This window comes from Nymphaea colorata, chromosome 10, assembly GCF_008831285.2.
Source record: "Nymphaea colorata isolate Beijing-Zhang1983 chromosome 10, ASM883128v2, whole genome shotgun sequence".
In the NCBI taxonomy this organism is placed as follows: domain Eukaryota; kingdom Viridiplantae; phylum Streptophyta; class Magnoliopsida; order Nymphaeales; family Nymphaeaceae; genus Nymphaea; species Nymphaea colorata.
The window spans coordinates 17220492-17237213 of record NC_045147.1 but is presented as its reverse complement, the minus strand read 5'-3'; the positions used below and the strand labels follow the sequence as shown (position 1 = coordinate 17237213).

Sequence of the window (16722 nt, the reverse complement as noted above, 5' to 3'; positions counted from 1 at the left end):
CGTTCAAAACTAGAGATGAAAGACTAATAGATTTTACCACGTATTTAAGTAACTAAATTTGTGAATAATATCATAGAATTTATAAATGAGTTGTTAAGTTATTGATGAACTGGGTCCTACCCTTATAGGAGAGAAACCAAAATTACTAGGAGACAAGTTGAAATCTGAGCGCGGTACACATGTGCCTCCAAACTTGTGGCATTGTTTTGATTCTTGCCACAAAACCAAGATAAGGAACACACTGAGTTCCAGCTGTCCCATTGATGAATGCTCATGAACTCTTTCTTGTGTATGATCTGATATCACGAAAGGAAAAGGCATAAAGGAAAGTCGTATTTATTCTTAACCAGAGCAGATCAGGTCGGTTCCCCGCCTCGTGAGCGTCACATTCAAAGTGAACCATGAACATGTTACTTTGTCCCATTGCAATAAAGGGGTTCCTGCAATATGCTTTCCACTTTATGTGCAGTAAGTATGGAAGACTCTCGCCGTCTGGTTCTGCAATTTAATCTTCTTCACCTTTTCCCTTGTTAAGTGTATGTTTTTATCTTCTTGATGTCCTGGTATTTAAGCTTTAGAAAAAGTGTTAAAAAACAAAATAAACTTTATGAAATTAAATTTATCACGGAAAAGACTATTACAGCTCTGTTTCTAAACAAAAAATTGGGTTCTAGCGCGCCTTCCTCAATTATTTAGCTGAGACTCATACCCGAATTTTTTATTCAGGTATTCTTTCAAAGCATGTTATTTATTAGAGCATTCTATTCTATTGCCATGAAGGAAATGGAATGTGCCAACACCCATCATCCCATGTTTACTACTTAGAGCTGTAAAGCTGGTACATAAAGTTGCTTTTAATAAAACAAACTACATGACTGTAATTTTGATATAAACAAGTAAAAAGCACCAGTGTAAAATCTGTTAGTAAGAATATATACAACTCCCATGTTCCAGGAGGTAGCTCGTGTCACGAGATATGATTGACATCGTTAAACTTGTGAAAGGCATTAACGTATAAATATCAGTTAGTTTGGATATATCGGGAAGGATAAAAAGAAAAAAGAAAGACGCTTCAGACTGTTCTGCCAAAAATGTTGAAAAGTAAGGACCACATCAGAAAAAAGACATGAGGCAGGACTAGCAACAGTGAACGGTCCGGATTTAAAGTTAATCGCAGAAAAGGCGACACTACGTCAACCCGCCATGTCTTACTATATGTTCGAGCAGACATCTGGCGCCTGTCCGTCAGACTCCCGCCGGCCGGCGCCCTCCATTTTTGCGGCACCTACCTCCCACTCACAGGGTAACCATCCTTGCATCTTACGTTGACCTGAGTCCGCTGCTTCCGTTAAAAGGCCTCTCATCTGCGATACCAGCGGAACGGTGGCGGAGACCGCGCGTTGAAGATGGGGAGAAGACCCAAGTTGCTTGGGTCTTCCACTTCCAATCAGAAGATTGGTCCGGCGAATACGGAGATGCAGCCACTCCTACCGCCCGGCGGCAACTCCGCCGCGGTGGTGGGGGGAAAGGGGAAGAAGAAGAATGGGGCACGGCTCTGGATGAGGTTCGACCGGACCGGCCAGTCAGAGCTCATCGAGTGGGACAAGAGCGCAATCATGAAGCGCGTGGCTATCCCTGCTAGGGATTTGAGGATCCTCGGTCCAGTCTTCTCTCATTCTTCGAATATCCTTGGTATTCTCTTTCTCTTCGATTCTCGCTTTTTACTGAAACTTGGGAAAGCACGGCCTCTTGGGTCATATTACTCTGTTCTATTCTTTGGTTATAGAGTGTTGTGGCTTCGAGCCATTACTAACTTCTACATGATTGAAGTTACTCAAGAGACCGTGGTAGGGAATTTATGTATGGTTTGGACAGATGGTTCTCTGGAGTTCATGTTCATTGGTGAGAAGTTAATGCACACAGAGCTGCTTTATGTACCAAATGTTTTTCAAATTTCCTACTCTTGTTACCAATTTCTCCACGTTCATATTTATGAGAAGTTTTTGTCGTGCCCCTCCTGTACTCTTATTTTCCTTTTCCTTCATGCTCATACGTGGACCTATCAGCTTCAACTTCCACTTTTGAAGCTTCATGGTTCTGCCTTGGTCGTCTCGGATGCATACGAATTAAGTAGGATTCGTTTAGGACTGTTCAATTGTACGCCAGTTAGAGATAAGCTGGTGTCAAGCACATATTTGTTCGATGGTGTTGCAAGGACCATTGCGAATCTCTTCTTGACAAAATCTCAGCGACGGAAAGACCTGGAGGTAGGTTTTTGCGTTGCTTCGTTTTCCTCAAGAGTACAGCGTAAGAGCATGAACAAAAAGTATAAAGCAGTTTGAATACACGCGATACAATCATGAGATTTGAAAACGGAACCTGATTTTTGTGTTAATGGGGATCGAAGTGACAGGAAATCGAGTAGCATCCTGAATTCTTCTTACGTTGCTATATTTGCAGCTAGAGAGAAAGCTATGGTTGTTAATCTTGAATTCATAAAGGCCATAGTGACTGCCGAAGAAATCTTGCTGCTTGACCCTCTACGTCAGGAAGTCCTTCCTTTTGTTGATCAGCTTAGGCAGCAATTCCCACGTCAAAGAATTAATGAAGCTCCACTTGTTGTGCAAGAAGAGGACACGGCTTTTTTTGGTTCCAATCATTGGTTTCATAATCCTGAAGCTGCTGAAGTCTTGCAGTCCGAGCTTCCTTTTGAGTTTCAGGTACTTGAGATTGCACTGGAAGTCGTGTGCACATTTTTGGATTCTAAAGTTGCTGATCTCGAGAGAGAAGCTTATCCAGTACTTGATGAACTAGCTAAGAATGTGAGTACCAAGAGATTAGAGCGTGTGAGGAGCTTGAAGAGCACCCTTACCCGTCTCCTTGCACGTGTGCAGAAGGTACTTTCATGGACTTTATTCCTTTTCTGTTTGATTCTAACTGTTTTCCAATCCATTTTTATTCATACCTGTCATTTGGAAATTATCATGAAGAAACCTTGTATAAGGACTCTTTACTTTCAATGCACCGAATTTTTTTATGTAATATATAAAAAGTCGTGATCCTCTATGTAAACCAAGTTATATTTGCATTACTTTATGTTTTCCATCTTTACATAAATGATTTGAATGTCATGTTTTTTTTTTTTCTTGCGTACCCATAGGTAATAGGTTTAACCTACTATCTGTCCACAAGAAAGTGGTCTTTAACTTTTAACCACAATGACTTAGAACATGAGAAAGACAAAGAGAAGGGAGTTGTGTTTGCATGAGTGACAGGGTTAGCAAAATTCTAGCAACTGCTAAAAAATGCTGTCAATTTTTTCTCAAAAAGTATCCCAAATAAAAGGAGGGAATTATGGAAGGACTCTTGGCCCTAATACATAAAATGAATACCTGAATATCCTTAATCCTTGTACAAAGAAAAAGAATCCAGACATACAAAAATATCCACAAGAAAATACCAATGCCACATGTAGACTCCACGATACTAAGTACTAGCTACTCTCACACTTTCTCATAAATTTCGAAGACGTCTATATCACATGTGTAGACAACATAATGCCTGTTCTATTACTCCTTTGTACTCAAGTTGCACCAGGAAAATGCCTTAGAGGTCTCGACAAGAAAAAGGTGCAAAAAAGAAGTCGAAAAAAGTAAGGGACTGGTGAACACATCTGCCTATTGGTCTATTCTAGTACTTTAAAGTTTAAAGTAATGATATGATGTCAACCCAGTCCTCTTGATGCAAATAGTTTTGAATAACATAATTGTGTTATGCTATTTCATGAAACTTCTGGTTCTTGGCAATATGGCAATATACATGGAAATTTTATTGTCACAAGACACTGATGTGTAACTGGAAAAAGAACATTGTATTTAAATTCATTTGATGTCAATTTTTTCCAGTGAATTAGAATGTCAATGCATAACTTTCTTAATTGTGAGAAATTTTGTTTTTCTGCTTTGTGTTTGTTCAAATCAGTGAAACTGCTAAAACTCTATATGGAATCTAGCTATAGGTCATTGAGTTTGTGTTGTCATATAAAGTTGAATTAGCATGGTCATAGTACAGTACCTTCCCTGTGAACTGTGAAGCTTGAGCCAAATGGCATGATAAAATTTCCTTTGTGCATTTCTTGCTTTTGATGAACCTGAAACAAATAATCTGCATAACTTTTGATCCATTATCACTTGTTCCAGAAAGGCAGAAACATCATTTGAATGTTTTGGGTAAAACTATGAACTATCATGTATTGTGTGTTTGTGTGCAGACTACCTTAAACTATTATCATTGACTAACTTATTGAACTCTTAATGAGCCTATGCTTAGGTTGTCATGGCATTTTCAATTGTTATGCTTGTTAGTGTGTTTGCTAGATTCACAAGCAGCCTGAGCTTCTTTTGTATTGTTGCATGCCAACTGTAAAGGTGTGCCCATGTGTATTTGTCCTTTCTATCCTCACATACTCAAGCAGACTTGTCCCAACCTGCTAAGTCCTGAGGTTATAGCCTGTTGCATCCTTTATTTCATAAAGTATCACCCTATAGTTTCATGTTTTCAATCTTTTCTTTGTCATGGTAATGTGTGGTTCGAGTCTTTTGTTTTTTGTAGTTTAAAATTTAAAGAGATTTTTTGTGTTTTGAACTTGTGATTTGCGGCTAGTTGTCTTCAGTTTCTACTTGTGTCATATCATTTCCTCATCCTTTTGTGCACTCAACATGCCTATTTTACTGTAGAAAAAGTGATTTATGTCAGGTCCGGGATGAGCTAGAGCATCTTCTTGATGACAATGAGGACATGGCATATTTGTACTTGACAAGAAGGCATGTCCAGAATCAGCAGTTAGAAGCTTCTATGCTGGCCAACAGATCTAATAGTCTCAGCATTGTGTCTAATTTGCCTCATGCTGTTTCAAATAGCCAGTACAATGGAAGCAGTATCACTAGTCCCCATTCTGATGACGACAATGTGGAAGACCTTGAAATGTTGCTTGAAGCTTATTTTATGCAGCTTGATGGCACTCGCAACAAAATATTGTCTGTAAGTTTTATTATCCTTTGTAAGGCATTTATTCATATCTTCTACATCACAGATGAATAGTAGAGTAAAACTTGAATAGCCACTGTCTTCATGGTATATAACTAATTACAGGATGTTGTGAATCTGCATCATAAATGTGGGCTCTGATATTGCTGCTAGTGTGAATGTGCTACATGGAACATAGCCAATCTAGGAAAACAGGCCTACAGAATTTCACATGCCAGTGTTGTTAGATGTGTAAGCCTTGAACTGTGAAGCATACGCTTCAGAGGCATAGGCAAATAAAGTGCTACATATTGCTGGTTAAAATGCACAATGTTCAGAAACATGCGCCTCAGTCTGTGAGGTGCACACCTCACTTCAAGGCGTGAAGTGAACATGAAACATGCACTTCATGTGTTATTGGGGTCAAATGAAGTCCTGCCTTTATTTGACTCATTTGACGATAAAAAATGAAAAAACGAAGAACTTCCCTGCACCAATGTAAACCCTGTTCCTTTCTTCTCACAACCTTTGGCCCCTGCATTGGTGGCTATTGCTGTCTCTTCTTCCCCCTTTGCAAGTCCCTTCTTTCTCTCTCTCTCTCTCTCTTATGTAGTCAATGCCATCTAATACTGTAGTGTGAGTTTGGCATGACTGTAAGCTGGATTAGTTAATTTTGTGTATCAAGTTCTTTAGTTTCACATTCATGTGGCGTGAAAACATATATAAGAACACTCCTTTGTAGTTCCATTGTTCCAATAAAAATTGCGTATCTTCTTGTCATGACATGATTTTAAATGGCGGAAGAAAAACTATGAAATATGGATAAGAAACAGAAGCAGAATTGGCATACATTTAGCTTACGGTAGATGCCATGCATCTTTGGAAGCCCTTTGTGGTGCTAATGACATTATGACACACAATGCATATAATAGTAACTTTTTATGCTATGCACTAAAGTTCTAATCCAGCAAGATAGAGAGAGAGAGGTACTGGCCTGGTATCGTCAATAGGCATTAGCCCTAGTTTGAGTACATCTGGTTCCACTAGGCTTCCTTAAGGGCTGTTTGGCAATGGAACAGTAGCAAACTGTTACATCCATGTATCTGCCCCAATCTTTGGTCCATGTTCCTGCAACAGATGTCCTGGTCCCCAATACACAAGTCAAGCCTGTGTGTTGGTTTCTCATTCACATACCATTGTGACATAGGTTATAGCTTTGTAGCTAGCTCTCTATATTGAAATAATAGGAATAGATGTGGCCTATCTTCAAGGGTACACTCTTCTGATTGAAGTGCTACTACTGCCCGAACTCATGTTGGTGATATGGGTGCTTCTGCTTTACTTATATCGCGCAATTTACCTTTTATTTAACTTTGCATGTTGAACTGCTGTCTGAAATCTAATTTCCTCAAAAACTCGCAATTCAGTTTCCTTTGTTCAATTTTTGGAAGTGTTTGTATGTTATTTAGCTTTGCCTGGACTGCTGCATCAAATTATGAATGCCAGGGTGCTGGAAGTTTTTCGTTCTACATACCGACCAGTAATCCTCTTACACATTTATTTGTTTATTTATCTTTCCCATCATTTTCTCCTCTGTGCTTGATGATGACTTAGATGGGAATCCTTTGGTGCACCTTTGCTGCCTTCTGTGTCTGGCCATGTTTTTTGATTTATCATGATTTTACCCTGTAAGTATTTAAGTGATTGGTTTATGAAGCATGTTTTATCCTTTCTATTCCCTTTTTCTTCTTTTAACACCTTTCTACTTTGACAGGTGCGTGAATACATAGATGACACGGAGGATTATGTCAACATTCAACTTGATAATCAGCGAAATGAACTAATCCAGCTGCAGCTAATACTGACTATAGCATCTTTTGCTATAGCAATCGAAACACTGATTGCTGCCGTGTTTGGGATGAACATTCCCTATACGTGGAATGATACAAATGGAGTTTTTGGTCCCTTTGTTATAAGCATTTCAGCTGCATGTTTATTGCTCTTCTTGCTTATTCTTGGATACGGCAGATGGAAAAGGCTGATTGGTGTGTAGCTGTGTTATCTGAGAATGCTCGTAACTGTTAGATCATCGCCTGATTAAAATTTCTCATGCATGGTTCATTTGACAAGGTGCAGCATTCAAATAAAAAAGCCCAGTGGTGTGTAGTGTGGATAGTTCCTGAAGAAACTAAGGTGTGAATCTGAGGATGCATTTGTAAAGGAGAGGCTTGCCTCCCGAGTGAATGTACCGCTGAAGATGTGAATAATGATGTACTACTGGAGATGTATATATATTTGCAGCTTCTATCTTCAATGCGAAACTTATGGCGATACGGTTAAAAGCTCAGCCAGCAAAAAACCTCGGGGTCGCCTTCTGGGTACTGTGACTAGATAGGAAAGAAAGCCTGTATCCATGTCTTGTCTGTTTTGTGTAAATTTCAGAAGGTGTTCAGATTAGGACCACGCTAATTTATTGTAAGCATGTAATTTTTGTCCAGCGATAGCAAGTATACGCATTTCAGCTGAAGTTTTTTCTTTGATAATCTCAACATATCAAACAGTTACTGGTACCTTGGCTGAACGCAAGCTGAGAAGGTTTAATCTCTGTACATTCTTTTGTTTCATTACTTCCTAGAAGGCAATGATTAGTGGAGTTTCCTAACTCATCCACAAAGCTTTCCGTAGCGTCATCCCCTCCTCCATTTTCCCTTGATACAAAACGCTTGGGTATCTCTTGCCCACCAAATTTCTATTTCTTCTGCTTCGGGTCCAAGGGCACACGTCCTGAGCATTAAACTCCAAGGGGCTTTTTCGTTTGTCGCTCTTGGAACATGAGGAACGGATTTTCTAGGAAGAGCTGTTTCCAAGACACTGTTCTAGGTGTTCTAGGGACAAGTATTCCATGTTTCTGTAGGTGGAACTGATGACACCTGCATCTCTCTACGTCTTTTGCGAGTCCCGCTTCCATCCATTTGAAATTTTGAATGGACCATTGGTTTGGACCGACGAGTTCAGAACGCACTCTGTTTCCGTATTTGCATTGCACTCTGTTTCCGTATTTGCATCAGATTAGTAGGACTGGGGGCTCACCTCTTGCAAGAGATCCACTTTCCCCTAAAACACGGCGTTCCGTCCAATCAAACTTCCTCTAGTTTTTCTTAACTTAGAGGCCTTACGCAACCTGCCTGGCCAGGTATTTGGAGTCCATGTCACTGAGAAGTTTCTTGTAGGCTTGTAGCAAGTCCATTGAGTGGAGTTGCCAGAACGGCCCCAATGCTACTTATCTTCCACGATGTTCTGCGGCATTATAGATTTAAAGGTAGTACAGAATGTGCTTGGTAGCTTGGACATTCGGCCAACTGCTGCTATTTTGGTGTCCGACAGAATCACAATTGACAAGCTAAGAAGCTGCAGAACAGCTTTTTCTAATTTAGAGAAAGGGAAGCCAGTGTATTTTACGTCTGCTTTTACCAATGTGGATGGAGAGTTAGGAAGGTCATGGTGGTCTGAAGGGAGATGTCAAAAAGAAATAGTAAAGAAACGGGTAGCAGGATTGCCATTGGGTGCCAAATATGGTTGCTAGGTTGTTTTAGCGTTAATTTGGTGAAACGGGCACACACACCTTCATTCAAAGTACATCAAATCATAAACCAGAAAATCTTCTAATCATTAACATGCTATAGCTCTAGCAACATATCCTGCTACTAACAGAGGTTCTGCAGATAGTAGATTAAAATTTACAAGAAATTGCAGTTTATAGCCATGGATTTCCTAAAAAGAGCTCCACCCATCTAGCTATGGAATTGGACCAAATTCTCAAGTTGAAGAAGCGCTAGAAATGAGTATTCTCTGTCCGGCGTTGTTCTCATAATATGGTAGTATCTGCCTAACCCCAACCTTAGAGAAAACCGTGGATTGGTATTGCCCCAATTATAGAAGTCTTTTGAGCCGCTGCGGAGCAGGTAGCTAAGATCTCCATCCGTTGCCCTGGGCCCCTGGCCAAATTAACTGTTAACTATAGCCTCGAATCTTAGAATATGGTGTACGTAGAAACTGGCATTCTATATCCGTGACGTATCCATTCGTTTCATCATCGTAACAATCATCATCAGATTCTGACACTTTCCAGTTCTTTCCATCCCTTGAGGCAGGTACACCAGTAATAATCTGAATCACCTGAGGATCCATGGACAGATAGAAGCAATTCAGTAAAACAGAACTCATTCGCTGGCACCAACAAATGAAAGAGCTCGTGCTTCACCTCACATATTGATGGGCGCTCTGTTGCGGATTCCCTTACACAGAAGGATGCTGCAAGAACTAATCTATGCATCTGGTTAATATCGTACCTGCTGCCAAGTTTGGGGTCTGCAAGAGCCGCATAATTATGTAATTCCATAAGCGGCTTTACCTACATTGCAGTTATTCAGATTACTTAGCCGTAATATGAAAATTGCGAACATTTTATACATTGTCACATCCGTAAAAGTTACCAGAGGGATATCACTAATTGTTCACTCACCCAGAAGAGAAGGTTATGTTTGGATGGATCTACTGGCTTCCTACCAGTAATGATCTCTAGGAGGAGAATGCCATAAGAAAAAACATCTGTTTTTTCATCAACAATTCCGTTTGTGAAGTATTCCGGAGCCAGACACCTGCCGAATCATACATTAATCGAAGGCAATTTGTGTCACTTTCAGCCATCTATCGACTAAGTTTCCATCATTTTCAGCATGGTATGTAGTTATCTGGTGATTAGTTTGTTAAAAACGGTGTTAAAACATGTCCCAGACCAGCACAATCAAATTATAAGCCCGCCATGCCGCATTAGAAGAACAATCCAGTATAAGCCTGCCATGCTGCATTAAAAGGGATTAAGGATGTACCCGTAGGTGCCTTCTAATGGAATCACAGAGTGATGGCTCCATTGCTCCGGAAGCCACATTGCCAATCCAAAATCTGAAACCTGTGGAAGATGAGCCAAGTCAGGTATTGCAATGGGTTTTCTTTTGCTGAAAGAAGATGAAGTTATGGATGCACCTGCGGCTCAAAATCTCGTCCAAGAAGGATGTTGGATGCCTTAATGTCTCGGTGGATGATCCGTTTCTTGCAACACCTATGAAGATAGTGCAAACCCCTTGCGACTCCGAGGGCAATCCTGTATCTGGCTGACCACTCTAGTGGACGATTGCTTTTACCTGAAGATTTTGCAGAGGACGTAAACTTCAACGCTATTTTTCATTCGAAGTCTTCCACCGTGGAAAGGAAAACTCGTATTCATGACTCACCATGCAATGCTGCTTCTAAGCTTCCATTAGGCGAGAAGTCAAAAATCAGATACAGTCCTCCTTCGATGCAGAAGCCAATCAGACACGTTATGTTGGGATGACGGACATGCCCCATGATGCCTAATTCTATGAGGAATTCTTTCTGTTTCTGATCATCTGCATTTTGGTTTGCTAATTTTTTCACTGCTACCATTTGGCCGTCATGGATTTGGCCTTTGTAGACTTCTGCACGTTCTCCTCCACCTACGAGATTGCCTGTCATGGAAGCAGAGGTGTTGTTAACTGAATCGGACTTGGTTTCCAGTTATTGTAGCAGTAATCATCTTATTACCTGGATGAAAATTATTTGTAGCCTGAAATATCTCACCATAGCTGAAACACCTCCATGTTGGTTTCAGACCATCCCGTTCAGATTCAGCCAATTGCTCGGAAAAGTTTCCATCTTTCTCGAGTGCGCCAAAGATCGATGGGGACAAAAATTGGCTTGATGAGCTGTATTCCCATCTGCTCGACTGGCTTTCTTGATCTGCTGGACCTTTGAGCTCTTCAGGTTCACTAGCTAGAAGAGATCCCAAGGTAACGAAGTTTTCAGCAGAAAAATGAGCATCTCTTTTGTAGAAAGTTTCATCACCAAACGGCCCGTCCTGAGGCTCTTCTGCTGTGATGCTTTGAGCAGATGATCTACGGTTGTGTTGATCGGAGTTTTTGTAATCCATCCTATTTCTGTTCAGTATACTGCCATGAAACGAATTATCTGAAGATTGACCCACCGTGTCAAAATCCCTTTTCGGCTGTTTCGAGCTCATCTTCTGCAACTTTGGAGCTATTTCATGCCAGAGTTAGATGCGGGAAAAAGGAATAGCATGCATAAGGAGCAGCTAATTCTTGTTTACCATTAGGTCTACTTGTACAAACCTTCGAAGTAAGCTGAGCCGGGAAGAACGTCCAAAGTAGAAGAGGCTTTAGGTGCGCTGCCTGGCAACTCCAGTCTGCTCAGAACAGCAACCACAGAGCAGTCAACTGGGGCATGGAGATAGCAGTGTGTCGAAATTGCGAGTGATTGCCTAACATGCAGCAGAAAACTGTAAGTGAATGCCAAAGGCAAGGCAACTCTGACAAGTATGAAGTTACATACCTCACTTTTTTTGAGCGACCCAAAATGAGAAAACCCGCTTGTGTGGATGTTGCTTCATCAACAAGACCTTTCTCTATAGCAGAACTGCACCTGACCTTTGCCTGTACCTTAACCTGTAAGATTTGACAGAAACTTCTCTTTATTTCTTTCTGAATGTTTAGCTACAAGTTATGACACCATTACCTGCTTAGGTTGATAGATGCCTGTGAATTCTCCTACTATGGTCATAGCAAAAGCTTTTGCTCGGCGCATCATCTTCATCTTTTCAACTGTGCCATACTGTTGTGCTTGCTCGTCCTTCACTTCTGAAATTCCGTGGACAAGTGAGCCAACGCATTTTGAGATTCATGCTTGAGGAGGAAAAAAAAAAGAAAAAGGGGAAGAAGAAAAGAATCAACCACCCATTACCAAGGACATGTAAGGCAACTATGGTGTCGCCTGGGCAAGCAGCAACCTCAATTGTCCAGGAGAGAAGCTCCATAGCAGTTTCAGCATTCGAGGATATGCCAACAAGTATGCATGTGCTTTCAGGACTGCTACTACTACCAGGTTGAGTTCCTTGATGGCTGCTGTTGGAGGCCATGCTTCTATCCCGCTTGAGTCTCTCACATAGGAAAAAGGTGGCCATTTTATATTGGTGATCGAACTTGAATGCTCAGATGGGCGACGTTCATGCTGCAGCAAGAAGCGACTACGAGCTACTTTTGCTTCCAGACTTTCCTCACGGAGATTCTTCCTTCTGCGACAAAAGGTGGGCCAATTGAGTTTATTGGGCATGCTCAACTACCTTCCTGAAAATTATAGCTCGTTTGCAATTTAAGCAAAGTCATGGTGCAGATAGTGCGCTATTGATTGCCAAATGTGGCCGAAGAAGAAAAGCAACTCTTGCCAGTCAAGCAAGCAGAATCAGAAAGAAGATAATGAAAGGCATCTCGGACATTCACGTGCGCATGGTATTAGCAAATGAAATCTGGATGCTCCTTTTACGGAAGAAAATCAAGACATAGTTGGCATTTAGCTGGTGGCTAAAATTGGCCGTGCAAGTGACACATGATCGATCAAGCCCCAGAAATTTAAATCAGAATCACATTATAGCTTTCTTTTTATGCTCTGTAAGGAAGAGCAAAAAATCTATCTGTTCAATAGTATGTAAAGTAATTTGCAAGTCAGAGAGCCTTCGCAAAATGTGACTTTGCCCCTGCCCGTGCTGAGCTCCTTCCGAGCAAAGCCGACATGGTTCGCGGATTAAACGGCGGAGCCTCCTGAGCAAAAGAACACCGGACGATCTCCTCGCAACCAGAACTGATCCTCTTGGTCATGGCTGCTTGCTTCATTCAATCAACTTCCATTATCAGACAAATCACAAAACAAGTTGGCTCGTTTAAGTTTTGAGTTTTCTTTTGGTAGTAAATAGTAATTGCTTTGGTTGGAAGGTGGAAGGACGATAATAATTGTAAAGGGTGGGACTAGCGGCACAGACCAAGAAGAGATCAATCATTTCCCTTGCGGCTCTTTGTCTCTTGATGTATATATAAAGCAAGCATCAGCTTTTGTAGTGCATGCGCTATGCCAGGCCCATGCCTCTGCATTGTTTATATGTTGAAACTCGAAACTAAGTCATGGGCCGTGTCTCCATGGTGAGGACTTCCTCATGTTCTCTATCATACTCTCAAGTTGGCACTTCAAAATTAATTCATACTGTTTTCCAATGATCAAATTGAATCGTCTGAATAAATTTAACACGGTTGCTTACGATCGATACTGAAACCATTGAACTGCATATGTTTGATTTCTTCTGCAGGGTCAGAGTAACATATTGACGCAGGAATAGTACTTTCCCGGAGAATTAGATCTATGTCACACCATTAATGCAGGTCCGACCAGGTTCATATCTATATAAAAGTTAGATCTTTTTTGTGTGTTTGGTGCTTACCTGTTGTGATAGGGCTTGGTAATATTGGTTCGATCTGTTGAAGAAATTAGGTTACGATATGGACTTGGGAATTTCAGTAAACCCCATCCGCTGATCTGAACGATTGGAGGAAGGTAAGAACTGTTGATGGACACAAAACCATCCAGTACTATAGTTGTACATTTTTTTGAAGAAGATGCTTGCCAGTTCCATGCGTCCAACCAGGAAACATTTTCTCCTTTCATTCATAAATAAATGATAACGAGACTTCTTATTAAATTACAAATGAGAATATCCTTAATTTAAAGATTACGTATCACATATATGACAACATTCCAAAGGAAAAAGGGCTATACAATCTTGAACGAGCTTTGTGTATAACCTCCTACAAACTCTAGAGCTGGGATCAAACCAACGAAAAGACATTAAATATAAAAGAATATTGCACTTCGGAAAAGCATTACATAATTTCTAGGCAAAACTCTGAATGGAAGTACTCTTCAAAAGATAATACAGTAATATATATATGCACATTCTTATTGTTGAATGATTTCCAATATTAGAGTTCTTTCAAGAGCACCCACCAAGGATCATTAAGCAGATCCATGGATTTTCATTCATCTCGCAACCCCGAAAGGTGGGATTAAAAGAAGGGAGCAGACGATTGTATTTGGAGTTGCAAGGCGTACGCCTGTCATAAGCACAGCTTCGTCAAATTAATTACTAGAGTATACTACTGCAATGACGTCTGCATTTTTACAGTACTGGTTTCTACGTTGAAACTGTAGAAGGAACAATTTTGAGTTCATTGATAAAAAAAAAGTGCAGAGAAGTGACAACTTTCTCCTAGAATCTAACTGTCGAGAAATTCCCCCCCCGATTACAGAAAATAAAAAATATTGTCTGCAGTACTTACAGATGAAAGAAAAAGTAATGAAAATACATGAATTGAAGGTTTGGAATAATTCTCGTCCACTAATTAATTTGAACAAACATCCCATGCAATGGTGGAGCCACACAGGTTAAAATGGCTACCAATGCACCTGAGTCTAGGTCGAACTGGCCCTCCTTCGACTCCATTCCTAAGAAACCCCGTAGAAATAGAACGGCCACTATTTTATTGTAGCTTCCACTACTACTTGCAGGCCGTTTCCACTTTCCGATCGATGCCTTTGCCGCCGGTGCAAGTACGTCTACTTACATGTCCTCCATTTGCATCTAGTTTACAGATCTCTGGCTTCACCCAGGAAGCTGTGAGGCGTTTCACTTAGAAAAAATCCATTGAGTCTCTTACGTTCCTTTGCAAGTGCAGGTTGCTCGTATCTGTTTGATAAGGCACCTCAGTGGTCTCTGCTTACAGTGGAGAAAGTTTTCACGAAAAAGAAAGATGATATAGAAGAGAAGCACATATATATAAAAGTTCAAACAATTCTACCAATTGGATCCAGACTTAATGGGGGATGCAATGCAGTACTTAGAGCACAAAAATTGTGTAATTACACCATTATAAAATCATCTTTGAATCAAAATTGTGTAATTACTCCATTATAAAATAAACATTCGCAAATTATTTGACAATTTGTTACACCTGTAGATTTCTATAGTTAATTTTTTATAACATAGCGATCAGCTAGGTTATAGTTGAAGAGTCACGTCTATATCCTCAGAAATTTGTTAAGAGAACATTTAAAACGTAATAAAACATTTAGTTTTTTAATTACATTTGATCATTCACCGACCCTCACCCCAAAAAAGAAAGACAAAAGAAAACAGATAAATGAAGATGAGAACGTACCAAATAGAGATTAAGGTTTGCAAAGATCCCTACTTTTTCAGGGTCTGCCATCTGCTGATATCTCCTTGATCTTCTAGGAAGGCAAAACAAACCCCTGATCTTCGTTCCCCATTTCCTCCTCTGTTAAGATCAACCAGAGAAAAAAAAAAACACCGAATTGTATAAGATTATTGTGTTCTGCTGTTACACAGATTAAATGGGTGCTCTGCTCTAGATCCCTCATGTTCTATGGACAAAGCCAAGGCCAGGATGAAGTCCTACCTCTCCCATATTGGGTGCATTCCTTTTTTCCCTCCTCAGCCTTTTCGTTGCATTGAGCGATTTGCTTCTTGTTCTTGCCATCTGCCCGCTTCTCCTCAGCCGCTGCGTGTAGGCAAGCAGCTCGGCCCTTCGATTGTATCCGACGGCCGACGTCGGCTTTCTCCATTTCGGTTTGCGATGCCGGCCATTCGTTTGTCTTGGCTTGTTCATTTTTGTTGGTGCAACGTAGATGGTGATGAGAACACCACCATGGTCCTTCTGCTTCTTCTCCATCTTGGCAGCCAATCGATCGTCTTCCTCTCCTTCTTCTTTCTCCTTCGGTTCACAATTCGCGTCGATTATGCGTCAATTTCTGGTTTTAGTTCACGCAGGATTCGGGAAGTTACATGGCGACAACCTTTACCTTGGACATGTCCCCTTTTTCGTTGGAGAATGCACGGTACGTATGAGATGAGCAGATTATATGCAAACTCCACATGTTATATGAATCTGACATGAACAAGATATCACAAGAGCGAATTAATCTTAATGCAAAATCTAAGGTCTTCAGATTCTTAAAAATATGAGAGTAGGAGTACTCCTTCGCACCCCGCCCCTTAAATAATCATTGCCAATTCTTGCTACCTTTTCTAACTGCTCCAAGTCCATTTCTTTTTGGACATATCGAGACGTTCATCTAGTCATCAACCCATCGTTCGAGTAAGCTGAAGTATGGAAATTAAGGATAATCTTTTTTAGTTCGGACCAAACTCGAGAAACTAACATCGATTTTTTAGTTCATATACAGAATTTTAGGAGCCGAATGGATCGACCATTTATGTTTAAATCCCTTATAAATATGCTGAATTAATTCTGCCTATTACACAAAAAAAAAAAAGAAATGTTGATTCATATGAGGGTAATATTTATAGAAAAAATCACGGGCTAGTTCAAAATTTATGTTTTTTTTTTAAGGGTGAATGGCTTATTCTATAGATAGAGGTCATTGTCTTCCCTTGTGTCCAGATCTTGCTTTGCTTTGAGACCTATTATGATCTTGATAAAAAAAAGTATACTGATGAGTATTCTAATTATAAGATTTAAATACAGTCCTAAAGAATGGACCAATTAACATGATTTGGAATCGTGGGTGAGGAAACTATTGCAGAAAATATAAATATATATTAGAAAGTTACGTCTTCCCGATAAAGCTGCAGTCCAAAAAATGTGTGAGGAATTAATGAAAAACGCGCGTTGAAAACCCACAAACGTTAGTCACATTTTTCTTGCGGACATTTTTCATGGTGCATCTTTTTTCCGGAAA

At 40.3% G+C, this 16722-nt stretch overlaps 3 protein-coding genes across 4 annotated transcripts; 1 reads left to right on the top strand and 2 right to left on the bottom strand.

The window, feature by feature from the left end:
* The first annotated feature begins 1185 nt into the window (after positions 1-1185).
* On the top strand, positions 1186-7634 carry LOC116262116 (magnesium transporter MRS2-4-like). The gene is made up of 4 exons (XM_031641212.2): positions 1186-1692; positions 2461-2897; positions 4756-5040; positions 6800-7634. The coding sequence occupies exons 1-4, from the start codon at positions 1407-1409 to the stop codon at positions 7076-7078; spliced, it is 1287 nt and encodes a 428-aa protein (XP_031497072.1). The 5' UTR covers positions 1186-1406; the 3' UTR covers positions 7079-7634.
* Positions 7635-8671: 1037 nt separating this feature from the next.
* LOC116262841 (probable receptor-like serine/threonine-protein kinase At5g57670) lies at positions 8672-12187 on the bottom strand. Of its 2 annotated transcripts, none has more exons than XM_031642358.2 (11): positions 11860-12187; positions 11635-11756; positions 11452-11588; positions 11232-11380; positions 10648-11139; positions 10317-10571; positions 10069-10226; positions 9915-9994; positions 9548-9683; positions 9287-9436; positions 8672-9201 (listed from the first exon to the last, which is right to left on the bottom strand). In XM_031642358.2, the coding sequence occupies exons 1-11, from the start codon at positions 12077-12079 to the stop codon at positions 9037-9039; spliced, it is 2064 nt and encodes a 687-aa protein (XP_031498218.1). In that variant the 5' UTR covers positions 12080-12187; the 3' UTR covers positions 8672-9036. The 2 variants fall into 2 exon arrangements, with proteins under 2 accessions (XP_031498218.1, XP_031498219.1); XM_031642359.2 differs by having other exon boundaries at positions 11452-11564; positions 11860-12185.
* A 2026-nt stretch (positions 12188-14213) lies between these two features.
* On the bottom strand, positions 14214-15849 carry LOC116263245 (uncharacterized). The gene is made up of 3 exons (XM_031642907.2): positions 15420-15849; positions 15159-15278; positions 14214-14713 (listed from the first exon to the last, which is right to left on the bottom strand). Exons 1-3 carry the CDS (start codon positions 15690-15692, stop codon positions 14654-14656), a joined length of 453 nt encoding a protein of 150 aa, XP_031498767.1. The 5' UTR covers positions 15693-15849; the 3' UTR covers positions 14214-14653.
* Between the last annotated feature and the right edge of the window lie 873 nt (positions 15850-16722).